Raw genomic sequence first — 27,276 nt, forward strand, 5'->3', positions numbered from 1 at the left:
CAGGTGTTTTGTATACCGCTGCTCCAGCCCACGTGAGGGAAGTATTAAAAAGTATGGGTGCAGGGTGGGCCCAACCTGTATGCAGGGGCCCGTGTGCACCGCACATCCTGCACCCATTATAGATACTCCCCTGGATACACCACTCTCATGATCACCCAGCAGGGGAAATGCATCAAGCCTTGGCTGAGATATAAAATGGAGAAATTGCCCAAAGCAACCAAAGCTGATTGGTTGCTATGGGCAACTTCTCCATTTCATCTCTCTCAAAGGTCTGACACATCTCCTCCAGTATGCCTCATTGAGCTCAGTGTCTTCTAGTGAATTGATAGGTTATGTTTACATTAAGAGTGGTCATGTCTAGAAGAAATGGCTGTCTCCGCTCTGTACGTGAGTGAGCAAAACAACAAAGATGGCATCGACAATGAAATCGTACACACGGGCTTTGCAGTCGGTCTTAGTGGAAACGGAACATGAAACAGGGATCACTGTGGCGAATGGAGAGTCCTCACATATGGATAGAAAAACACGTGATGGACCCAGAACATATCATAAGCTAGTTCTCCTTTAGTTCGTACTCTGTCATATACTCTTATATGTCAATAACGTGTATCACCTTCCATTCGCTGTATGATGAATGGAAAGCAGCTCAAACTTATTTAACACACCCAGGTGTACATAAACTTAATGTTAAAATATGATCTGAAAAGATTACAAGTGGCTTATGCTCCATGGATCCCTAAACTTATTAAACTGAATGACTTCACAGTAGAATTCAGTCAAAGGGTGCGGCATTGGTGAGACCTCCTCCCACTCCGACCTGTTGCTGTGGTAGACTTGTACTTCATCCGTAATTTCATCAGGGGCGTAGTCGCCGCCCAATATATAAATTTTATCTTCAATGCCCACTGCCCCGGCATTAAAGCCAGCACACTCAAAAGACCCCTCCCCCTTCCATACACATGTCTCCGGGCAGAAGCTGTAAACTTTGTAGGTTGAAAGGTCACAGATATACAGAGTGTTGTTGACGGGCACGGCTTTGATTAAGGTAGCATGGAAAAATTGGCCAAACTCTGCTACGAGCTCACACCATTGATCTGTCTCTGCGTTATACTTAAAAAAACAGTCAAGGGAAGGGTTAAAAGCGTCTGTGATCTCAACTTCAGATCCAAGTACGTAAATGGTGGACTTGCATGCACTGGCTTCTGGGTAGTATATTCCTCTTGGTAACCGACTAACTGACTTCCAGTCCCTGGTCAGAGGGTTATAAGCTTCGACATCTAGAAGACTCAGAATGTCTTGTGTTCCTTTGGTTTTACCACCAATCACATACAAGTGATTGAGGGCCACTACGGATGCATGCATGGTTCTAGGCTTTGTCATGGCTGGTACTACAAAAAAATTATTGCTTACAGGACAATAGCACCACATTTGATCAGTGGCCTGATGGTGGGACTCGGCAATATGAAGTCTCACTGCTCGGCAGCAGCCACCTGTACATCCTCCCGTTATAAATATCTTTTCTCCGTAGCTAGAGAAGCTAGAACCTGGGAAGTCTACAATATGGACTTGTGGAAGCTCTAACCATTTATCAGTCTTGATACTGTAGCAAAACGTGAACTGGCTTTCTCCATCCTCTGCGGTTTTGTGGACAATGATGTATTTTTCCGTTGTGGAAATTCGAGCATCTGGAAATAGCCCACTGGAGTGTTCAACGCACTTCATGGCAGAATTGATTTTTGATAAGCAGTTTGTGCTTTTCAATAATTGCTCCTCGGAGACCAGCAGATTTTGCAGTGTGGGCTGCGATAACTGGTGTAATCTAACTTGACTTATTAATTGATTAAAAAACCTCTCTCGCTCGTCCATACAGTGCTTAGTCCAGGCAAGAACGGCCATCAGCACAAATTCTTCCTCGGGGACATTTAAGTTGTCATCTTGCAGACATTTTTCGAGTACTCCAACATTCAATTCCAAGAAGTCAGTAGATTGTGTTAGCAGCGGAAAGTGCTGCAGCGCAAACTGTAAGGCACGGTCAAACAGACGGGTCGAACCATAGCTGTCCGATATTGATAACAGTTGTAAACAATTATTTGTATCGATGGTTTTTATTAAGAAATCGCTGCATGCCTTGGCAAGGAGTGGCACCTGGAGAAATGAGGACATCTGGAAAAGCATATCGACGTTCCCATCTGTGATCTCCGCTCTGCCGCTGTAGGCATAATCGAGGAACGCTTTCACGGCTTTCGCTGATAAATTGCTAATGGTGACGCTCCCACCACCTCTTTCTTTCATGTTTACTTCAAACATAGCCCTGTAAATGCAAAAATATTCTGTTTATTCGGATCACTGATCATGGCAGAGATAAGTATTAACACACGGCAGAGGGATAGAACAGAACGAAGGCGGGGGCGCTCCCATGGCGCAAGACTTTTGACTTTTTTGTTGGAATAAAATGTTTTCAAATTAAAATGTACCAGACACAGATGGACACATTTAAGATCGACATATTAACCTACGGCCTGCTTCAGAGTTGTTCGCTGTTAGCATCAGTGCTGAAGGTCACTCAGGGCGGCTGGTGTTTTCACGCAGCTGAAACCAGTAAAGCTGCGTACAATGTTTTAATAAAAAATGTGAACAAGGTTACCATGCTTTTATTTGCTAGATACACACAGATTGCAGTAACCTATTGTTAGCTCATTGAGCACGCCCAGAAATCGGGGCCGGCATGCCCCCATTTTCTGGGATGCTGCCAGACGCCATCCCCGCTACACACCCAAATGGCCACAGCCTGTCCATCAGGCTGCGACATCTGGGCACAGCGAGCTAGTTCGCAGACACTGATCGTCACATAAGCAGTACAAATTCGGCACATGCACCCATAGGTAAAGATAAAATCATACACTTCAGCTCTTATCACTTCATTACATTTATAACAAATGACATTAAGAGCCGTATTCAATTTGAGCGGACCCGCGATACTTTTCCGCCTCCCGGACTTTGCCTACTTCGCCTGTTTTGCAGGCGGAAAAGTATTGCGCGCATGCCCGTGTATCCCCGTATTCAATTTGAAGGTACGCGAAAACGGGACCCGGCGAAACTTAAACAAGTGGAAAGTCATGTCAGATTTGGGGAAATCAGCCTGACACCCCCCAAAAGATGCTCTGACATGGGGGTTAGCTATGGTTACCCCCGATTTGGCTTGCTGAAGGTATTTGGTTTTTTTAAACTAGCTCAATAGCTGCTAAATAGCGTTTTTGTGTAAGTGGTGCAGAATAGTATTCAGAAGGGTTTTTTTTGTTGAAAATAACTTATCCCAGCAAATTTGGGGTACGTGAAAATGGGGGTCAGCATATTTTAAAGTTGGTAAAGTTAAGTTTAAAAAATCTTTAAAAATCTACCTGCCGCAAGCCCCTGCAATGAAAAAAACACCTGGGGCATACATGGGGACCCCCTTAGAGTCTAGTTCGCTAGTTTTTAACTTTGTCCCCCAACATTTATTTTTTTTCGCCCCCAAAATGAAATTTATTTTTTGGGGTGTTCTTAACTATTTTAAAACATTTTTTTGATGCAGTTTACCTTTGGGGGACTGTCTGAAGGCTGCACGGGGGTTCCCGTAACGTTGCACCCCAAAACCCCAATTCTGCACTTTTTTCCGCCTGCTATTCATAGGCAAAACTATTTCGCCAATTACATTGCATTGACTTTCCACCTAGGCAGAAAGTCTTTCAAATTGAATACGGCGATACTTCGCCGCCTGGCGAAATGACGTCATTGGCGAAACTTTTTCGCCGATTCCGGCTTTTCGCTCCAAATTGAATACGGGCCTAAGTTAGAGATCTTTATAAAATAATTATAGAGGTGGACTAAATCATTTATAAAGAAGAGGGGTATAGGTCTTATGCGAGAACCTACATTTCCTCAATAAGCTCCACAACAACTAACAATAGTTATATGTAAATTAGACAAAATCCCCCAACACATGTACTGCAGATATAATCATCAAAAATGGAATTAAATATGACAAATCAATAAACCCTGACTCGTTTCTACTCATCATGGGAAGATGTATCAAGCTTTGGGGAGAGATAAAGCATAGAAGTTGCCCAGAGTAACCAATCAGCTTCTATCCTTTCATAGACTGTGCTAGATAAATGACAGTTAGAAGCCGATTGGTTACTATAGGCAACTTCTGCACTTTTATCTCTTTCCAAGGCTTGATACATCTGCCCCCATAACTCAGGTCTATGGGCCAGTCTAACTGATTATACAAAACCTTTACAAAGAAATAATCCAATGGCAAATGTGTAATGCCATGAACGAGAAAATTGAATTGTGAATAAATATTTGATGAGATACCAAGTGACATAAAACATTTGATGTGCTTATAGGCATTTTTTTTTTAAACTATTCAATAATAATAACAGTATACTTTGGACCAATATAAATACTGATAATTACTCAATTATGGGCAAAATAAACAAAGTGGTCCTTAATAAGGTTACCTAATTTATTTGAATAATCAACTACAGTGTTTCCCCGATAATAAGCCCTACCCTTACTTTTGTAACCCGGGCCAAAATAAGCCCTACCCCGAAAATAAGACCTATCAAAATCCCCATTTTGAGCTGGGAACGCTTCAGAGGCCAGCGTTCCCAGTCATGCAGCGCGCGGGTGACGTCATGACGTCACCCGTGCGCTGAGGATCCTGTGCGGCCGCGCCTGCTGGATCATGTTAGATCCAGTCAGCGCGCAAGTGAGAGGGACATCCCGGACGGTGGCGAGTCAGGTAAGTACCGTACTGTACTAGTTGGTGGGGGATCAATTACAGGGGGCCTTGCACTGCAATAAGGGAGGCTGCATAAGGGACACTGCTACAGGGGGGGGCCTGCTTAAACGGCAATGCTACCGTACAAGGGAGGCTGCATAAGGGACACTGCTACAGGGGGGGACTGCATAAGGGGTACTTCTACAAGGGGGGCCTGCATAAGGGGCACTGCTACAGGGGGGGGCTGCATAAGGGGCACTTCTACAAGGGGGCCTGCATAAGGGGCACTGCTGTCAATGTTAATTAAAATAAGACCTACCCCGAAAATAAGTCCTATGGTGTTTTTTTGAACAACAAAAAAAATAAGACAGTGTCTTATTATCGGGGAAACATGGTAGTTACCGTACCATTTCTCACATTGCATAAATCTGTAAAAAATAGAGAAGAAAAATAGACTTAAAGGACAATGATATATCTATACACATACACGCCTACTCTCCTGGGAGTCGTGGGAGGATCCCGATTCTTCGGGTAACCCCCCCCCCGCACCCCTGGAACAGTAGGCAGATCTCCCGCAACCCACCCACTTCCTAGTGAAGTAGGCAGGATGCGGAGGTTCTCAGAGAAATCTGCGGGTCCGTAGGGAGGGGGTGGGACTAAATGATGTGAATTTGCATCATTTAGCCCCGCCCCTTCCGCACAGACCCGTGATCCCCGCCCCCTGAAGCTGGGAGCACCAGGTCCTCTCTGGCTGCTCCCGGGAAAGGATTACAATAAAGTAGGTAAGTATGTCTATACATAGTATTACATTAAGTTCCTGGTAGGTGTCTGCCTGTTTATTCGGGATAATCTAGAGAACCACTGGACAGATTTTGATGCAGTTTTCACTGTTCTGTAGAGCATTTGTCACGGAAGGTTTAGGTGTATTAAATATTAATGTATGACAAAAGGAAGCCGTGTAATGACTATTTTAAGTGAAGTCAATGAAAAAATAGTCCCTTGTAGCAGTGGCATCCCTCTTCGCGGTGACACCCGATGTGGTGAGGGATGGAGCAGACAAAAAAAGGGCATGACTGGAAAGGGGGCGCGGCCACCGTTGGAAGGGAGCGTGGCCTTGTGGGAAGGGGGCATGGCCTCGCTTCCTGAATCCCACCAGCTATCACTCGAGGGGGTTGCCGGAGGTGCGGACTGCCCTGTGGCAGTGCCGGCTCCCTCACTGTGTCAGGAGCAGAGTGCTACACTTAATGTTACAGTGCAGCACCCGGCTCCCGTCACTGAGGGGGAGTCGGCACCTTGGTGTCACCCCTCGGCGGGTGACACCCGGGTGCATCCCGCACCCCGCGCATTTCCCTTGTGACGCCATTGCCTTGTAGGCGTCTGTCTGTTTGTTCAGGCTAATCTCGAGAAGTCAATGAAAAAATAGACGCCGAGCACTTTCTTGGCTTACGCTGCCTAAACCATTGAAGATGCATCACAACAATGGACTTTGGGCCTGATTCAGAGCCAGACGCTATTTGCGCTCGCTCGTTCAGAAAAAGGGGCCGGATATTTAAATAGGGCGCTCGCTCTATGCGGTCTGTTGACGCCTCTATGTCTGAGCGAGCAAACGAAACATGCGATCGCTATTTTGTAAAGACGCCCCCTGGCCGCTCGCATCATACGTCATCTCCGCTATTTATTTGAATTAATCGAGTACATCGAAAGGCGTATGAACTGCTCGCTATTCTTGTGGTAGCATTTTCCTAACGCAATCATGCGAGCAGTTCAGGCTAAAAGACAACCAAGTGACGTGGTCGATGACGCAAGCTTTGTTAATTATGCACACCCTTAAAACGCCCGTTTTGACCGTTTGGCACGCCTGCGTTCGGATCTCCACTCCCCGTTTTCAAGCACCTTCCCCTGTTACCACCCACAAACGCCTCATCATGTCACTCAAATTAGCAGGCATTCGCTATTTTGCAAGCACACGATTTCCGACCACATTGACTGGTTGGCGCATGCGCATTACAACCCATACGCATGCGCAGATGTGCGAACATCGCTCGGAGCGAACGAGCGGCCGCTTACGAGCGGCTCTGAATAAGGCCCTCAGGCCGCTGATAGAAGTAGGTTATTTTTGCGAATGAACACAAAAACAAAATAGTAGCGCTATAACCAATACAATGCAATGAGTTACTGAATAGTTAAAATATATTAATCACTTTAAAATATATAAAATAGAAAACATGAGCAAAGTGCCTCACCCCTGTAATTTTGCACAGTGTAGAAAGCCTCTTCCTATATACACTTCCTATATACACTTCCTATATACACTTCCTGTTTAAATCAAGAAATTGCAGCAATATTTCAATCTGAGTCATTAGAAAATGTGACTGTGCTTTAGGTATAATTACCAAACTTTTCACCGGTAGAGGAATAATCCTTTTGACATGTGAGTCTCATGCACAGGTCTTGGAGTCCTCAGATATTCATGGTGTATACATTATGTATTACCAATACATTAAGATTTTTTTTATAAAAAGGAGATAAAAGGATAATTAATGAAAAAATATATATATTTTATCTTGTCAGGGATAGATTTTTTTTTTCTGCCTAATGCTGCCCATCCATTTAACGATGCGGGGAACGACGGTATTATTACGACGCCGTCGTCTCCCGCGGGGTGAACTGCATACACTGAACGTTCAGACGTTCAGTGTATGCAGATCAATCATCCCCGAACATGGCAACCTAACGGCGGTCGTCAGGTTGACCGTCATGTTTGGGCGATGATTGATGGTAAAAACGACCAGCGGGCGCGCGCATCGCTTGTCATTTTTAACCTTTTACTGCCCGATTTGCGGACGATTACTAAACGATGGAGAGATAACGACCGTCGTTCTCTCTCCATCGCTAGGTATAATCGCCTAGTGGATGGGCAGCATAAGTGTAAATGTGATAAATTGGGCATACTCTACCTGAAAAAGTCGCTGCTGGCCGCTAGCGCACAGCGATGGCAGGGAATTAACTCATCTTTTACAATGATGTTGAAGTCAAAGAATATGTTTTGCTCTCTGAAATTCTGGAGGACGTTTAGGATTCGCTGCCCGTGACCTTCTGCCACCAGGGAGATAGTCTTCTTTTCAGCCGAAGGGAATCCATTGCACACCACTCTGCCAAACGAGTCCCGCGGGACGTCCATATTGAGTAAAAAAAAAAATTTAAGCAACCTGGGACAAAAAGAAAAAGAAATCACCAGTTATAAATTATTTAATTGTTAAGAAAGTCATAAAACAGGTTTTAAATGGCAAATAAACAGAAGAATGAATATAAAGCCTAAAGATAGAGCAAATTGCTGAGTTCTACTCTGATTTCTAACTTCAGCTTACAATATAATGTGTAACATCGTATTATATTAGTTCTACACCCTACAGAACAAACATCACAAGACAAATCTCACAGCTCGCAGCTAATGAATGTGGAAATCCAGGTACACCGTGGCTCTAAATTTGCTTTTGTGCTGTATAACGTTTTTTTTACGCTGTGTAAATGACATCTAGAGGCTGATTCTGAGATGGATGCCGCAGCGCCCCTGCGACGTGCAACAGCGTAAACATCAGGAACATCGAGAGACCGGGCAGCTTCTGAGTGAAGTCTGACCTGTCTCAAACACCCAGCCTGATTCAGACCCGCTCGCAAGCGATTGAGCGCTCACGAGCAGGTCGATGGTGTGCTCTGCACACGCGCAGTGGCCGCAGCAGAATGAGACAGAAATTCTCTTGCTCCGTGGCTCACTACAAAAGGGGCGACTGTCGATGTTGATCAACAGCTCACCCCGTTTTATTGGCGTGGCTTCACAAACGGAGGCGTTCCCATGCGAACGCCTGCCGTTTGTGGGCGGCCCCACTGACATCACCAGTGATGTCAGTGGGAGAGCTTCCGGCTCTATAAGAGCCGGAAGCTCTCTGGTGTTTGCGGCCATGAGGCCCTACCTCGATGGTCACGATGGTCTTGACCATCGCGACCATCATCCTGGCTGCTCGCAATAGCTGTGGGTAGTCACTCACAGCTATGCGAGCGGTCAGGAGGCCGCACGAAAAAAAAAGGCCTTATTTAGAGCGAGCGCTATTTCAGAGCGTCCGTCTCTAAATCAGGCCCAGTCTTTTGCCGGTATTGCTAGGTGCAGCTTATCCGTCAGAGTACAGCCTTCAATAGGAGCGATTGCGCCTCTGAGATTGCAACCAGTTCAGTACCACACTCCCATAACACGCCCATTTGACGCTGTTTCTCCATGTGTCAGAATAGTCACCGCCTAGGAACATCCCAATACATATCTGAGACCGCGTGTCTCAATCGGTCCTGCGAACGTGTACACTAATACCATGGGCCGAAAGCACTGTGCGGCTTTTTAGCAAATTAGAAGCTTGTGCAGATGAAAAACATCGACCACTGGCGTGAATAGCGGCACTGCATGTGACCCAGAATCAGACCAATAGAGAGTGTCATCTGGCCAGGAGAAGGGACATTCTTTTCTTCTCTCTTGATTGTGTAGAGCTAACGTCCGTAGTTTCCCACTGCACAAGCTCTAGAACAGTGATTCCCAACCTCGGTCCTCAAGGCACACTAACAGTCCTGGTTTTAGTGATATCCATGCTTAAGCACAGATGGTTTAATCAAAATAACTAAGGTACTAATTAAGTCACCTGTGCTCAACTATGGCTATCCTTAAAACCTGGACTGTTAGTGTGCCTTGAGGACCGTTGTTGGGAACCCCTACTCTAGAACCAAGCATAGCAACTACAGGTGATGCGGAGTCGTACACATTTCAGTTGCATCTCTGCTTGAGACTGAAGAGGGCAGCTGGGCTGTAACGGAGCATTCTCACATACACTAAGCTCAGGGACGGCATGTGGACAGAATTGTGACCTATGTAAAGATGGCACATATACGCCTGTTTTCAGATGTACCTTTTGCACAATTGAGAAGGCAGGTTCAAGTGCGTAATGACGATGATAATGGGCATCGAACCAACCATAAGGTGCTTATAACCCTACTTACGGAAAAATACACATTTAGCTCCATGTACGCAACACAGCAGTGATGACATCAGACTTGTGTTTCTCAGTGATTACATAGAGAGCACAGGACATTATGGCTGATCGGTACTTGTGAGGGAGAATCAGCAAGCGAGGTGCCAGGAGGTGAGAACACTGTCCCTGCCACGTCATTGAGTGCGACATCTTAAACAAGGCTACCACCTACCTCTGGAGAAGTGTCCCTGGAGATATACAGTATGACATCAAGCTTTAGATTCATACACACTGGTTATTTTCCTATGCCCATCCAATGGTAAATGCAGCACCATGGCACTGCGTGCAGAGTTACCGGTGCTCTATGTAGAAAATGGCAATAGTAAAGTGTTTAGGGACCTATTTATCACCACATATAGGCACATTACACACCCGAAAACGCCAGCATCTGCAATAATTCAGTAACCGGCCCATTCATTATCAGTGGCATGATATGGCCGTCCCGTATTCAGCAAACCCTGAAAACTGAAGGAGTTCCGGAGTCCGGAGGTAGATCCATCTGAATCTCTTTAGCCTACAGTGGCCACCACTGTGCACATACGTGATCTCAGTTTATGCATGCGCTCACTTACAGTGCCCGGCAGCGTAAACTTCCACTCTAGTGATGACTAGTGAACATGTAGGGCAGGGCAGGATTAAGGCTTTGGGGGACCCGGGGCACTTCTATACAGTTGGGGCCCTAGTATCTACACCTAAAAATATAATGTCATTATTCATGAGATAGAGTTAATAGTATGTAGAGTTGTGGAATATTTATTTTACACATATTCATACTAAGCCAATCACTATACCATATATGCCTACTCTGCCGGACGTCGCGGGAGGCTCCTGATCTCTCGGGTAACCTCCGCACCCCCGGTAGAGTAGGCAGTTATCCAGCATTCCTGCCCACTTCCTTGCTAAGTGGGCAGGATGAGGAGAATTTCCACAGTGACTGGAGGTCTCCGAGTCGGGGATTAATTACGCGATTCCATAAGAATCGCATCATTTGGCAATGCCCCTATGAGAGACTGGATACAGGTCTCTCCTGCACGGCCCTGGGCCCACATTCTGCACCTGCTTCAGAGAGAGTTCAGCATTTTTTTTTAGTCCTACATATGAGTCGCACTGCAAATACAGTTAGAATCTAGACACAGAGTAAGTGACAGTCAGTGAGCATTTAAGTGATATTTTTAACCTTTGTTTCCTAATTACAGTGATATGCAACAAAAGGGAATTCCAGACCGAATGTATTAAAAAAAAAAAAAAAACACATAAAAATCTAATGACTTAATACTTCCTAACCCCGGTTTGTAGGCTGTGGAAGGATCGGGGTTATATACTAAAAGTGGGTGTTTCTGGGGTACTTGGGGTAGGATTTGTGCGGATCAGGGGTATGGGATAATTTGGCATGTGTAAGTGCTGGAGGTAGGCTTAATGGATAATAGGAAACAGTTTATAACATTTCTTCTGCCTTCTTAGTGCAATCCATTTGCAGACAAGTCTATTGTGCCAAGATAACTCCCATACTACAGCTAACCATTTGTTAGATACACTCTTCTAGAGAGTATATCTAGCACATCACTTCCCTGCAGTGCCTCCATAGTAAGGCGGTCAGGTGTTAGCAGTCTTCTGAATAGGCTCAAAACCACTAAACCCCAACATTTCCATTGAAGGTAAAAAGCCGTGAATAAAAACGATTTGCCAGAGCTATAGTACAAACAAATATACACCAAGTAAATGTGAGCGACGTGGCTTCATGGGGTAAATTTACTAAAGTGACAGTTTTTAGAAATGGAGATGTTGAACCATAGCAACCAGATTCTTGCTATTATTTTGTTGAAGGTGCTAGTTGAATATTAAATGTTAAGGTGAATCTGATTGGTTGCTATGGGCAAACATCTCTTCTAAAAACTCTCACTTTAGTAAATATACCCGTATGTACTAAGATGCCGGCTTTTTCATGAATATTAATAACACAGCCCTTTCTTATGTAAGTGTCCAGTAGTGGATGTACTTCCCCTTATCCATTCAATTCCTTCCATCCCTATTTACTACAACAAAACTCACCAAATAGCTGCTACAACAGCTGTCAGTTGGTCTGTTTTGTCACATTGTTGCAATGAGGGAAAAGAAAAACTGATGACTTTAAAAAGTTCCTGTACAGGACACCTCCACCTGTGGGGCTGTACATATATAGGTAGCAAAGGAAAAATGCCAGTATGGACATCACTCCTTTGAGGCATAAGATATGCACTAATGGTCATGTTTTTCCAATTATACTGTTGAAATAAAAATCAGATTTACTTATTGACATCCAGAGAACTTTCGATATTTTTTTTTGTACCTTTACAATATACAGGGAATGGGATTTAAATACACGCCGGTTCAAATCCCGATTGCACAAGCCCGAAAGGAAGATATCCCGACTGGGGCTGATAAGTATTCTGATTCAGAGCCGGACGCTCTGACCATAGCGCTCGCTCTGAATCAGGGCCGGGCTAGCTTAAAATGGAGCGGCCTCCTGGCCGCTCGCATAAGCTGTGGGTGACCACCCACAGCTTATGCGAGCGGCCAAAAAGATGGTCGCGATGGTCAAGACCATCGCGACCATCGGGCTTGCGACGAGACCCTTGCGGTAGGGTCTCGTCTGCTGCAAACCCGGAGTGCTTTTGGCTCTATCAGAGCCAAAAGCACTCCCACTGACATCACTAGTGAGGTCAGTGGGGCCGGACCCAGACGGTAGGTATTCCCATGACAGCGCGCCCCCTCTGTCTGGGCAGGCACGCCCACCAAATGGAGGGCGCTGTCACTCACCATCGACAGCACGCCCCTTTTGGTGCGAGATCCCGAGCGACAGCTTCCCAGTCGCTCGCCGTGTCTCGCGCATGCGCACGACGGAGGCGCCTCCGTCGTGTGCATGCGCATTTGGGTAACATCGACCCGCTTGCGAGTGTACAGCACTCGCGAGCGGGTCTGAATGAGATCCTCTATTTCCCTCTGCTGAACCCAGTGAAGCTGCGTCGGAAAATGCAGCCACTGGCCTTTGCACCCTTGAAAACGGGGCAGACATGCCCAGGCTTTCAAGAACGCTCTGGCTCTGCCCCCTTCCCTATACAGCCACACCATGTCACAGTCAATAATCGGCACATGCACAGAACAGATCCTGCGCATGCGCCAATCATTAAACATCGGTCTGAAACAGATCAGTGGTCTTAAAAAAAAAAAAAAAAAAAAATTTATTAAATTAAGTTGTATATATTTGCACCTGGCTTGCGTAACAATTCAGATGCTCAAAGCCACTTGGGTACTTACAAACTGCACTATAAGGCCATTAAATTAAATGTGCATGCATTGTGTACTGTCATTTTTAGGAGCCCATTTATCATTGTATATTTGCGGCTAAATCCCCAAAAACACCCGTTTGAGGGTCAACAGCAAATATTATGTTTCACCTGAATGTATGACAGTGGGATCGCAGCAGATATTTCTGATACCTGCTACGATCCCTCCATTCCCGCCGGTAGCCGCATCCCCCATTGGTTTCTATGGGGGATGCAATGCTGCCATATTTACCAATTTCCAGAATGCAAAGCGTTCCAGGGATTAGACCCCGTAACTAGCCCATGGGCTACACATCGCGGATTCAGCCGGCAGAGGGTTCCTCCAGAACCCTCCCTGGAAATGGGCCCTGTACATGTGCTATCAGCAGGGCCGGGCGTGCTCAGAAGCCTCGGCAGCACTAGGAGCACATCACAGGGACAGGCTCTTTTCGGAGCCCCTGTCCCTGCGAGTGCTCTGTAGTACATCCCGGGGATGTAATCGCATTCTGCAATGTGATCATGGGCACTAATATTGCGCCAAGACTGCATTGTAAATGCGATTAATGATAAATGGGGCCCTTCCTTCGTACTCTGTAAAACCAAACCTCGAGAGCCATACACTCTTTTCAGAAGAGTCTGATGTTATGAGATCGTTTTCAGTGGCTTAAGAAGAAAAAAAAAAAAAGCCACAATGCGGACATGGTACTTCATACCAGTAGCACAGTTACTTCCATTTATGATCACATACAATTGAAAACATTTGAAAACATTCACAAATGTTAAACAACAACTTCCTATATATTGTAAAGTAAAATGACTCCTCGTTGGACGGTAATTACACTCATAAATCCACTAACAGATTTATTAAACATGCACAGCAATACAGCAATAAATTGCAGCCTTGTGTCAATATTAACATACCAAATATTTTCACACAATACCTTTTATAATTCTACAAAGTCAGAGTAGGCGGACCATGCATAGCGTAGTTCTACAACCAAAAGGGAAAAAAAAAAAAAAAAAGAATCCCTCTTTGCACATAACCTAGAAATGTTATTAAACAAGCAGAATACTGAAACGTTCAAAATAATTAATTTGCCCAGGATAACTTTCCAGCATCATTCAATTTACTACTGTATCATTTGTATCAGGCAGGAATCCTGGATCCGATAAGCACACCAAAGACGAAGAGCTTATGCAGAAGGAATGGTGCACTTCCCTGGACTGACGAGCTGATGCGGCTGTAGCAGTCGTCACAGAAGAACTCCTCAGTGAGGACGCTTGTTGCTTCCATCTAGGTCTCTGCAGTCCTTGACAGTCACTCAGTAGAATGCGCTCAGCTTGCTGCTGGTTAACCAGCAACTGTATGCTTTCAGCAACGGCACCGATGGTGTCATTCATCTGGCGCAGTATGTGGTTCCTTTGGCTAGCTGCTTTTAACATCTTCTTAGCTACAAGATGATTTTTTGTGATGCCTTCAGTGAGCTGGTTAATGTCCAAGTGCAGGACATTTAAACTGTGTATTATGCCCTTGCGAAAAAGCCATTGCGTAGCTTTCAGGCTCTTCAGCTGTTTAGAAGGCGGCTGGACAGAAAGAGTGGGAGCAGGCTTTGGCAAATGATTTGGTAAGCGTTGTCCTCTAGATCTTCTTGAATTCTCAAATCCAGACTTTGGGTCGATGGGCCCAGGGGATGAGGTCCTAGACTCAACAGTGTACCTAGGGCAGAGATCTGGCAGCATGTGCCATTGCTCTTCTAGGAGGTCTCCAAGATTTAATGGTGCTTGTACTGGTCCAGACCCGGAGTTATACTGCAGCTCAGACTCAGATGAGGGATTCCTAGTAGACAGCGACTCTTTGTTATTATGTCGTGAACACAAAGGACCTGTAAAAGGAGATGCAAGAAAATAAACCCCATGTAGCAAAGTTGTTCTAAACAAATATTCATGAGAATGTATCCTATGAATTTACTACAAACCAGTGACTCCACTGAGGCAATTTGTGCTTAAATTATGTAGTTGATCAAGAGGTGGCTCAAGAGGTGGGGCTGCAGCACAGTAAAAAATTCATATATAGGGGAGCCACACCAACTGCCACCCAAACATCAGGGTTCCGGTCTATAGATCGGCAGTAAAAAAAGTCGACAATGTCTAGATAGACACCAGATTTTAGGCAATCAATAAGTCAACAGGAACAAAAAATCAACACGCTAAAGGTCGACACTGTCAAATATGGTTGCCACAAACATGGTCGCCGCGTTTTTTCTTTTTTGTTTCTTAGGTTTTGGGTTAGACACTTCCCCCGATGGTTAGGGTCAGGCTCTTACCCGGACGGTTAGGTTTAGGCACTAGAAGGGACAGTTAGGGTCAGGCACCTACCACTATGGTTAGGGTCAGGCAACAGGAGGGAGGATTAGGAACCAAAGGGAGGATTAGGGTGAAGATTAGGGCTAGAAAAAAAAAAAAAAAAAACACGTGTCAACTATTAAGTCCATTATTTTTGTACCTTTCGACCTTTCAACTGTTTAACATCTGGTGTCTTTCTAGACATTGTCTACTTTTTACTATCTTTCAATCCACACCCCAAACATCGCCAGCCAGTTGGTGTGGTTCCCCTATTTGAATTCTGGATCGTCCTGCAGCCCTACCTCTGGAGCCTCCACCGATTGGTACAGCTACAGGGTATGAGCACCAGAAGTCTCCTCTTCACAAAGACAGTCACGATTTGAGAGTTCTGTTATCAATGACGTTAGAACTCCAGCAAATTCCATTGTGTGCTCTACTGAGCTGGTGGTGGTTGTATCAAGAAATGCAACCAGCACAGTTGCAAGGCATAATATGGGAGATGTATCAAATCTTCTAAATCTAAACAGTGGAGAAGTTGCCCAATGCCCGGCAATAATAGGCTATTAATTAGCAGGAATGAGTGAATAAAGTGGTAGGGACAAAATCACATTTACCAGAATTGTGGCCTTAGGGGTGGCCTTTGCTATTGGGGGATCTTGTTCCTTTAACCACTTGCCTTGCGTGTTTACACCAGATGCAGCCATGCATGGATGGGAGTTCCCTGACATGGTTGCATTTTATGCGACCAGCCATGCACGCCCAATAGATAATCCTCCAGCATCCGCCAATCTCAGATGGAACTCCCGACCCCTCTGCATCCATGTGTCCTCCCCCAATGTCTCCCAAGCAGCCAATCACTGCTGATAGGGCAGCCCAGTGGCAACTCCCACCCGGCACCTACTCCTCTCTGGGAACTGTAAATCACGCAGTTCTAAGCCCCCCAGTGTGTACCCGGCATTTATATAGAGAGGAACAGCTGCCGGGAAATGTAAAGTCACTTTGTTCAGATTATCGATGTTCTGATATATCAGCAGTCAGTGTTTAAAAAATTATATTAATGTTGTGTTTCAAAAAATACATATTTTTTTTGTTTATAAAAATCATGTTGGATAGATTTAAATAGCTGTTCAATCATAAAAATGTCAGGTTTTTTAACTTTCTTTTAGCCAGTTAAGGGTTAAAAACACAGCTGTAAGTAGGGAATTTAAAAACAACAACCCCCCCACCACCACTATTTTGTTTGCAGTTTTAGAAATGTCACAGCATGCATATGGGCACAACAAATATACGAGTCCACATATAGTTACTTCCTTGCGCGTTAAACAGCCTTTCTAGTGAGACCATGCTGTGGCATGACTTGGTAGCGCCAAACATCTTCTCGTGTGACTTTTTAAATTCAAATGCGTCTTACTCGCCGACACTGTAATGCAACATTTCGCATGCAGATACACCTGCAGTTGCTCACAGGACATAGGCATGCTGCATATCATTTTAATCAGCAAAAGCCGCTGGTGTGTCCTATTCGCATCACTATGTGAATAATACACATTTGAAAGTAAAACGTTGCATGAAAAGGCGCTCAGCACTATCAAGTCACACGCTCTCAGGGGTGCCGAGAGGGGGAGGGGCGGGTACTAATTACCCAGGCCTGCTACAGGGGCCCGGCAGGGGCCTAGGTTTGGTGCCGCTCCCCCCTCCCTCATATCACACAGCAGCCCAGCACACAGCAGCTGAGCAGTAGTGGCAGCAGTCTCCTATGCCTGGGGGGGGGGGGAGGTCGATCACACCCCCCACTGGCTTTGCGCCGTGCTGAGGGGCTACTATTTTTTTATGCCGCCCAAGATTAGGCTACATCCCTTCCTCCCCCGGGGCCGGTGCGACTCTTGGTGCCCCTGACGGCGCTCACACGTGTGCTTAACGCGACTTGTAGCGCATGGAGGTAAGATGCATGTGGACACATCTGTTCATGCTGGCACTTGTAAAACAAGCAAAAAACCTCTACATTTTGATAATTTCCCCTGCTGCTTCCATTCCTCTCCTCACTACAGGACACTGCCCTTGTAGTATATAGCCCTATTTATTACTAACATGATTACACAGGTATACAGATAATGGAATCGGTATGTCATACCGCCGGATGAAATACAGACGCTGGAAGGCCATCAGCAGGAGATCCCGACGGAGGTAAGTAAACTACCTAGGCCTCCCCTCCCTAACTCTCCTGTAGGGGTGCCTAACCTCCACCCCTAGTGCCTAACCCTAACCCCCCCCTCCCTGCACCTGAAACCTAACCCTCCCGGGGGGTGCCTAACCCTAAGTCCCCCTGGGAGCCCCTAAACCTAATCCATCTGAGGATGGCGTAAACCAATGGGACCATACACCCTAAAGCTTCGCTTTTCAGAGTTTAGTACTTAGGGGATCAAACCATAGTCCCCATTAATAGTAATGGGGACTGTGATCTGCAGCACTAATGGGCCTTTTGCAAGAGGTTTCTCTGAATCTCCTGCATTAGGCTATTAGTACACAGTGGGAACATTGCATCATTTTTATTAAAAATGGGCTTATAAATAGGCCCCTATATGATATCTGGCAAGTGCATGCATCACCGAAGGACATGCAACCAATGTATAGTATGAACCAATATTCATGATAATGCAGCATAAATATATATTCTCTAGGAACTGGTGATAGTGGCCAGTGTATTACTCTGGATAATTGTAGGCAAAAATAAACAGCAGGGTTTATCACAATACATACAATAACTAGCACACTATACACCACGCCACAGGGTACTGTGAATGCCACTGATCACCAAGGTAATAGAATGACAGGAGAGATCAGTGAAGGCTACATTTTCAGGAGTATTGCTCAGCCCCCCATAGCTGCATAGGGCAGGAGCACTTTGATTAAATAGATTATTACACCAAAAGCATAAAACATATTTGAAACACTTACCAGCATCTCCATCCATTAACGGATCTTGGGGCTGGTCGGAATCAAAAAATTCTATGCCATCGATGACTTCAGCCGGCAGAACTTTTTTCAACTTCTCCTCGTACTGGGTGTAGAAAACATTTACGGCAAAGAGTCCATTCCTGTTACAGACATTCCGTTTCTCCTGTTTTAGTTTATTTCTCAGCTGTCGCTTTATGTCGCTGAACCTCTTCTTGCAGTGGTGGACAAAACGCTGCCGCTTTCCCACCCGGTTTACAGCATCGCAAATTTCCTCCCACATCTGGTTCCTCCGGAATAATGGTAACCTGGGTTTCCGTTTGCCTAGCAACTGCTCATAAACTGCCACTAGCTTGGAGATAAGGACCATGTTCTCCGCATTGGAGAATCGGAAGTTTCGCAGGCGAATTTTACCGAGTGTATTTAACGCTGGGAGAGGCTTAAGCTCTGTTTCGACATCTTGTTCGGTCTTTTGGGGTCTCTGCAGTCTTCCACTTTGGCTTACCCCTTTCTCCTCCCATCCATAAACCCTGATCTGTCCATTATCTTTCCTCATTTTCCTAGCATGCCTCTTGTATCTCTGTCCTCTTCTCTCACTCTGCGAGTATGGCCGTGTTATACACTCAAAACTCGCACTGTCTGAGTTCTGAGTGTTCACAGCCATACTAGAACTCAAAGATCTTCCAGTGCCCCTTCTCCTTCTTTGTCCTCTCATCTTTTCCCAAACACCAGGACTGAAGCATCAGACACTGACAGTATTTAAAAGTTCTCCTTGTCTGAGCCCAGCTGGGCTAATGACACTGATTATATGAGTCACATGTGTGGGGATAAACTGCATGAAATCAGCTCTGTTCTCAGAATAAAGTAACTGTGCTCATCATATAGTACAAGCAGTGATATAACCATCCTCTTGTAACTTAAGTAGTAGGAAAAAAAAACAAAACATAAAAATAAATAATAATAATAATAAAACTCTAGACCTGTGGCTCTCGATCATTTCCCCTGGCAGCCCATATGCTGTGTTTGTACCCCCAACATTTGCAAAGCAAAACATTTTTAATGACTATAATTGCTATTAGATCAAATGTTCAGGTGCCGCTTTTATAAAAAAGCAATAGATGTGCTATAAATAAAAATGAATGATACAATATAATAGAATGCATTGTACATACATAATTCCCACTGTAGCCCATTAAAAGTTAAGAAAACCAAAATGACATTGATAATAAAACTATAGTCGCACATACGCTTTCTTAATACTTTTTTTGAGAGCTCTTTATGTCCTAGTAATTACAGGGAGATAGGGATACACCTTCATTTTTTAACTTTACCAATTTATGTACAATTTTATTCTTCTGAATCAAATAGAAACTGGTAAAACAGGCAATTAGGAGCAAGTTAGTTTCATGAAACTCGCATACATCGCACAAATGCGCGGACCTGAGAAATGCGAGATCCAATGAGAAATGCCAATTCGTGGCGAGTTTGGTATCGGATTGCAAATGTAATTCACAGTGTGAGTTCGCCTTGAGAACGGCTCGCAGAACCCAACTCGCTCCTAATTGGATTGACCCCATATCAACATGCAATGTAATAGGCCAGAGGTTCCCAAACGCTGTCCTCAAGGCTCCCCAACAGTTCAGGTATTAGAGAGATCCATGGTTGAGCACAGGTGGTTAAATCAAATTGACTGAGGTACTAATAAGTCACCTGTGGTCAACCATGGATATCTCTAATACCTGAACTGTTGGGGAGCCTTGAGGACCGCATTTGGGCACCTCTGTCATAGGCTGATATCAGTCACAAGGCCTGACCCGGACATTAGGGGGCGCTGTGTCAGAAATTATCTGCATTTTTCTAAATACAGATATTCTTTTTGGAGGAAGCACCAATGATCATGTCATTGTATTTTCCTGCCTGAAATCAGGGCCCTACTGCAGGGGTTCCCAACCACACTCCTCAAGGCACTCTAACAGTCCAGGATTTAAGGATAGCCATACTTGAGCACAGGTGACTTAATTAGTACCTCACTTATTTTGATTTAATCATCTGCGCTTTAGCATGGATATCACTAAAACCAGGACTGTTGTACCTCTTTTCCACCAAAAACCCAGGTCCGACCTGGGTTTTTGGACATGGTTCCAACCCTGGTCAGACCCATTTACACTGCACCTTCGATCTGGGTTACTCCCAGGTCAGCCCTGTTCACACTGAACTCAGGTCTGCCCTGCTAAACCTGTGAGGTCATAAAAAGTGGGAGGTGAATGCTCCACAACCACCAATCAGCTCATTTTAGACATGACCCAGGTCAGATAACCCGGGTTGCACCGTTTACACTGCACCATTACCTGGGTCCAACCCTGGTAGGTACCTTGGTTGGATTGCTGGGTCACTTGACCTGGGTTATTTTTCAGGGACCCTTTTACACTGAGCTGCGACCCAGGTAGACCCAGCAAAAACCCAGGTTTTTGCTCTGGTGTAAAAGGGGTATTGGTCTGCCTTGAGGACTGAGGTTGGGAATCACTTCCCTACTGTTATGCATTATCACCTGGATGTGCCCCGCCCCACCATTACAGAAAATGTCCTGCGTACTCTGAACATCACAGTGAGTACCCCCGGGGATAATAGTGCCCAGATAACTGCTGCTCTAGACAAAAGTATTTGTTTATTTTTTTTGCACATTGTTCTCTTTCTGCAGATCTAATTGAACAGACAATCTGCTAGTGAAATGGGAACAATGCTCTTGTATCCAGGCCCTTGGGCTTCTTTTACGAAAGCTGTCACTGTCTAATTGCATGTACACCTGTGACCTATTCACTGCAGGCTGGTTTGTGTGAATGTGGGAAAGTGGAAAACGTGGACAGGGATTGCACACTGATGCATTCCTTGTTGCGTACAGAACAATGACACAAACATTTTCCCTGAACACAGGAGTACAGAATCCATGTTCGGGTGCCTCATAACCTTGTACCTTGGGCTTTTCTGAGTTTTACACTAGCGAACATCAGCTGCGCCTTTATACGGCATGGCTGTGCATTAATAGGCTAATGCTGCACGAGGTGTCTTGTGTAAATAGATACCTACTGGTGGATTTCGTGATCCACTGCACTGTCCAAGGACGCAGCCATCGGATCACCTGCGTAAATATCGGCCATCTGAATGACCCTCATGTTACTCAGGACGGCTGTGAAATTCACACTGCCGGGCCGACGTCCTCGTTTTTTTGGGACGCTGGCTGTCGCAGCCCTTCCCCGCACACAAACAGCCACAGCATGTCAACCATGCTGCGGCTTAGGGGGGGCTGCGACCGTCGAGGCAGACACTGATCGGCACATGCGCAGTACAGAGCCCTCACCCACCTCCTCCGTCCGGCTCCAAAAACCGACACTACGCGCATGCAAAGTAACCGATTCTCAGGAGGAGTCTTTCACACATCATCATGAATTAAATCAACACGTAAAAGTGCTTCTCTGTATGCTCTTTAATACTATATTAAGGCAGGTGTTACCTTTTATTAAAGAAAACCATGAGGTCTAGAATTCAGACTAATCACTTTTAAGCACATTCTGGAGACTTACAAACTGGCATTTACAACAGCACAAGCATTCTGCACCGGACGGTGCTTGCACAGCGATTGAACTGTGATTCTGCTCACACAGAGGATTCACTCTCAAAGTGAGTGACATGTAATCAGCATTTGGGGGAGGTAACGGGGGGGGGGTGGCCAGACAAACGCAGGTAGCATTTACACACTGTTTTCAGGGTGTACATAAATTAGGGTTAGCTTAGGCACTAGAGGGCCGGTTAGGGTTAGGCTGCAGGGGGGGAGGTTAGGGTTCAGGTTGCGGAAAGTGGGAGGGTTTTGTTTAGACACTAGGGTTAGAGGTAGGGAGAGAGGGAGGGTTAGGATATCTTCCGTAAGGTGTCGGTATCCTAACCCTGTCGGGATGCCAGTGTCAGAATTTTGACAGCCGGGGTCCCGAGCGTTGGCATTCCGCACCCAACCCGGATTAAAGCATCGGAACGACAAATCCTCAATATAGTGTGCACTCCCGTGGCGTCATCAGCCGCTTCACCAGATTTTTTGTACATGCAGGAAGATCAGGCAATGCGGCTGATGATCCCATGCAGCGATATGCGACGGGGGCCGGCACGTCAGACGGGCGGGGACCAGATCGCCCAGTGTGTATGTACCGCCCGATATGTCAGCCCATCGCCCTGGGGTAGTGGGTCACATCACTGGGACAACAGTCTTTTAGCATGTACCCAGCTGTAGACTACACAACTTTTATGTTGCCACAGGGCAGGAGCCAGGGGAAATGTGACATGTAAAGCTGTTGTGTGATGTTCTCATAAGTTTTAATACAGTTTGCACAGAATAAAGAACTCTTCAATAACTCATTGACATACACTACACAACTGAACATCAAAAAACTCTGCTACTGCTAATAATTTATTACTCCTGTATCTCACTATTGACCATAATTATTGAGATATTGACCGACGCCAATTTTTAAGTCACAAGGGTTCTTGTGTACTTTACGGACTCATTGCAGAGTGAACCCAATGAATGTTTTAAATGGTACCTGTGTACTTTATGTACACAAGTACCGAAAGTTGTCCCCTCGCGGGTTCACTGTGCTCGCCACGCTTCGGGCTCGGTGGCTCGCTACAAGGTTGTGTACCCCCTCTATGCCCACTTGGATGGTAGGGAATGACTCTGGACACTGGCTGATGACGTCAGGGTCCTCTCCGTGAAGGGGATTTAGACAGTACCATGATTGATAATAATAATGAGTGAGGACCCTGACGTCATCAGCCAGTGTCCACCGTCATTCCCTACCATCCAAGTGGGCATAGAGGGGGAATATAACGAGCCGGAAGCGTGGCGAGCAGACAACTTTCTTCTTTAGGTGGGGACAACTTTCAGTACTTGTGTACGTAAAGTGCACAAGTACCATTTAAAACATTCATTGGGTTCTCTCTGCAATGAGTCCGTAAAATACACAAGTACCGTCACAAGTTATGGGCCCCATACATCTGCGACGGATTGCCACGATCCTGCGATGCTGAAACCCGGCATTGCAGGATCGCAATCGTCAACTCGGGGACATTTAACATGTCAAATGTCAGAGATCTGGCGACTGATCACTGAACATCGATGGTGGGCGATCAGAAATTTCCGATGGGCGATCAGAAATTTCCGATCGCATCCTTGCATCGCGACGATCTGTCGCAGATGTATGGACACCTTTAGGCAAGGGCTTGTTACTCTTTCTGCGTAAATAACTGAGGAGATTCCATACAGAAATATTCACAGGTATGTACAGTAAATACAGGTAACATGTACATGTTACACGTAAACGTCACAATTACAATGAGAAACTACACATACTGTAGCCATAGCTGGCAGCCAGTGCAACCAAAACTTCTATTTTAAAGATTGCAAGCACTTTTCCCTGAAATCACATTACATATTATATATATATATTTTTTTTTTATTTTTTTTTTGTGTATATATGAACACTGTGTTGATGTATAGATAGTGAAAGATAATATATGACCTGATGGGCACTCGCATACATTTTAGTAGAGTGCATTATGGTACTGAGGACAGAAGCTATGCGCAGCAGAGTACAGGGATTAGTGCTATATGGTGTAAGTGCAGATCTGACTCCCCAGCCTGGCTCCTCATTATCACAGAGCCGCCGCAGTAACACAGGGCTATAGTTACCTGTCTCGGTGCCGGCGGTGGATAAAGCCTCAGTATTGCTGCGCTACTTCTTCTATCACAGCACGCAGATAACTACTGCTACATTGTATCACTCGTCTCACACCCAATCAGGATGCGCGTTACAGCTGACGGCGATGAGGTGCGCAGTGTTATCCTAACTCCTATTGGTTGTACATTCCATCTCCTGCGATTGGCTGACAATTTATTGGAAACTAAAGTATTAGTGTACAGAGGGAGCACAGCAGCAGCCAATGTAACAAGCACAAGCAGCAGTATTACCATGGCAGGTCCGACTCCTAATTGACTGCAGCAAAGAGTGAAACAACTCATTGTTATTATAATGGCAATAAGGGGACATTATTGAGGAATGGAAGTAAAGCTTTGTGCTACAGCAATTATACCCTGTTCATAACAGTTTTATATAAAGCCACATACACAGAGTGTAAAATACTCCTGAAATAGGTGAATACTTAAATCCTGTTCATACTTTTTTATTATTATTATTCTTTATTTATAATAGGGTGAGCGGGTTCGGTTTTACTCGGTTCTTATCGCCACTTTACCGCAATTTCGGCTCGATTTCATTAGCTAACCAAAACACGTGTTCGGCGATAGCCAATAAAAAGATCCGAGTAAAACCGAACCCGCTCACCCCTAGCCCCGGCACGATAAAGATTCCGTATTATTTCTTAACAGTTCTTATATAGCGCAGCATATTGCGTTGCGCTTTACAGTTGGAATAATAGAACAAAACTGGGTAATAACAGACGGATATATAGGTCGGAAGGCCCTGCTCGCAAGCTTACAATCTATAGGGAAATAGGCCAGAATGCAGAGTTTGTTGGTGGGCTGCATGATCCAGTCACACAGGAATGTCCGCAAATGTCAAGAGGATGTAAAAGAAAGAATGTGTGAGGTTATATGGGGACTGTAAAAAGGGGATGTAATTAGATATGGAAGCTATGAAGGTTATGTGCATGGTTCTGGAATCTGATAAGCTTGCCTGAAGAGGTGAGTTTTCAGGGAACGCTTGAAGGATTGGAGACTAGAGGAAAGTCTTATTGTGTGAGGTAGGGCATTCCATATAGTGGGTGCAGCCCCCCCAAAAGTCCTGTAGTCATGAATGAGAGCAAGTAATGCATTGGGATGAGAGACGCAGATCTTGTGCTGAGTGGAGAGGTTGGGTTGGGAGATATTTTGAGATACTGTAAGTGAAGAGATGTATGTTGGTGTAGTTTGGTTAATGGCCTTATGTGTAAGTAAAAGTATTTTGTATAGAATATGGTAGAAAACCGGCAACCAATGGAGGGACTGACAGAGCGGAGCAGCAGACTATGAACTTACATGGTTAGTAAGGCTCAGACATTTTGGTAATAAAGGAGCCTTTTTCTCCAGATCATTCAACCAACTCACAGAAAAATAAAATAGATTTATAAATAAATAATTTGTTTAAAACAAATACCAAGCAACACGGGACAGTGAAGCTAATACCTGTATGTAGAATAGACAGATATACAGTACATGCTATAGACTTGCTCCCACTAAGGTTTTCTCAAGTGCTGATGCCAGATATTGTTAAAAAAAATAAAAATAACACCCAAACACTGCATTAATTTTTTTTCCAACACTGGAAGCTCAGAGCTAATGCAACGCCCAAAAATACATAGGAAAACATTTTAAACAAATTTGGTCAGAGGGAAATCTAGAGAAACTACAGCGAGATGTGGAGCAGCCAGGCTTCCCAGTGGCATCATAACTTCTGTGTCCACTGGCAAATTTCCATGAAGCCAATCCAATACATCCACCAGCTATTTTCTGCATGAGCAATAACTGCCAAGTGAAGCTTATAGGGCTGTCCTAGGGATGTAATGCTGCTATATAAGGACACATGAAGATGCTTTTTGCGCAATTAATCTCATACTGTAGCAAAAAAAGTTTGTAATATTGTAATAAAACATTTGTCATTATTGTTATAAGTAGAGATGTACGCAGACCGTGTTTTGGTTTTGCTACTAAATCATCGTTGTGTTTTGGTTTTATCAAAACCACCATCAATTGTTTTGGTTTTGACCAACTCACAGCTCGTAATATTGTTTTCATCAATATTGGCCAAAGGCTGCAGCGAGCTGGCTGGCTAAACTAAGCAACAGCGCAGCAGCACAAACACATGGCAGTTTAAAAGAATATAGCATATCAAACATAATGGCAGTGGTAGACAGGATGGCAGTTTAATAAACTATAATACCTTAGAGGATATTTTAATTAATCAAGAACTAATAGCCTAAAAGTAAAAGTCTGGGAGACAATATAATATATTGCCAACACATTTCTCCAAACAGCAAATCACAGGCCTCAGGTCAGTTCAGGTGATTGCTGCCGGAATACAGTGTAATAGAAAACTAGATCAGCATCATACTCCAAACAGCAAATCACAGTCCTGAGGCCAGTATAGGTGATTCAAGCTAGAGTAGCAGCCTAGTAGAAAAGATAATAAATGAAATGGATAATAACAAACTTCTCCAACCAGCAAATGACAGGCCGTACGCCAAAACAGGCGATTAAAGCCATAGCAACAGCCTAGTAGTAAACATATAATAATTTAATAACTTAAAAATAGAAGAAATTGTTAATTTAAAAAAAAAGTGTTTGGTCCCTCCCCACCCAAATCAGTAACCAGCCCTGGACCCCTGAGCCAGAGCTCGAATTGGAAAATATATGAGTGGAGGAGGGGGGGTGGCACTGATTGGCTGAGAATGGACATTGCAATAGTTACCATTCCCATGCTTTCAGCCAGTCATTACTTCCCCATTCTTTTCTATTGAGTGATCGGGAGTAACCTGTCACTCTGCGATAGGACGGATGGCAGTCCGGCATTTTTTTGTTTTTTAAAGATCCCATGGATGCCCTCATGAATCAAAGAGGACGTGATTCCTGCATTTTGTAAGTCATAAATTGGTGAAAGAGGGAGGTGTGGGGGAGTGATTTTTTTATTAAATGTATACAATATTTGGTCTGTGTTTTGTTTTTTTACAGGAGGACTACAAGGGCTAGCAGACCCTTAATGTCTAGTCATGCTAGCACTTGTTGTTACACTAGTGCCATCATGCGGGT

General features: G+C 44.8%; 3 protein-coding genes across 4 annotated transcripts in view; 1 reads left to right on the top strand and 2 right to left on the bottom strand.

Annotated features, from left to right (window-relative positions):
- Positions 1-289: 289 nt before the first annotated feature.
- Positions 290-24,206, bottom strand: KBTBD3 (kelch repeat and BTB domain containing 3). The gene is made up of 3 exons (XM_088456741.1): positions 24,166-24,206; positions 7,723-7,974; positions 290-2,311 (listed from the first exon to the last, which is right to left on the bottom strand). Exons 2-3 carry the CDS (start codon positions 7,944-7,946, stop codon positions 709-711), a joined length of 1,827 nt encoding a protein of 608 aa, XP_088312867.1. The 5' UTR covers positions 7,947-7,974; positions 24,166-24,206; the 3' UTR covers positions 290-708.
- Positions 13,972-19,213, bottom strand: LOC148477482 (uncharacterized). The gene is made up of 2 exons (XM_088456742.1): positions 18,435-19,213; positions 13,972-15,019 (listed from the first exon to the last, which is right to left on the bottom strand). Exons 1-2 carry the CDS (start codon positions 19,144-19,146, stop codon positions 14,259-14,261), a joined length of 1,473 nt encoding a protein of 490 aa, XP_088312868.1. The 5' UTR covers positions 19,147-19,213; the 3' UTR covers positions 13,972-14,258.
- AASDHPPT (aminoadipate-semialdehyde dehydrogenase-phosphopantetheinyl transferase) overlaps positions 17,398-27,276 on the top strand; it is an 89,983-nt gene continuing 80,104 nt past the window's right edge. The window contains exon 1 of one of the 2 annotated variants that reach the window (XM_088456747.1): positions 17,398-17,418. In XM_088456747.1, the coding sequence (XP_088312873.1) occupies positions 17,413-17,418 (6 nt within the window). In that variant the 5' untranslated portion in view covers positions 17,398-17,412. Of the gene's footprint in view, positions 17,419-20,954; positions 21,037-27,276 lie in introns of those variants that run through there. The other variant, XM_088456746.1, reaches the window with a different exon arrangement.

This window comes from Taudactylus pleione, unplaced genomic scaffold (genome assembly GCF_031769625.1).
Source record: "Taudactylus pleione unplaced genomic scaffold, aTauple2 ptg000711l, whole genome shotgun sequence".
NCBI classification, from domain to species: domain Eukaryota; kingdom Metazoa; phylum Chordata; class Amphibia; order Anura; family Myobatrachidae; genus Taudactylus; species Taudactylus pleione.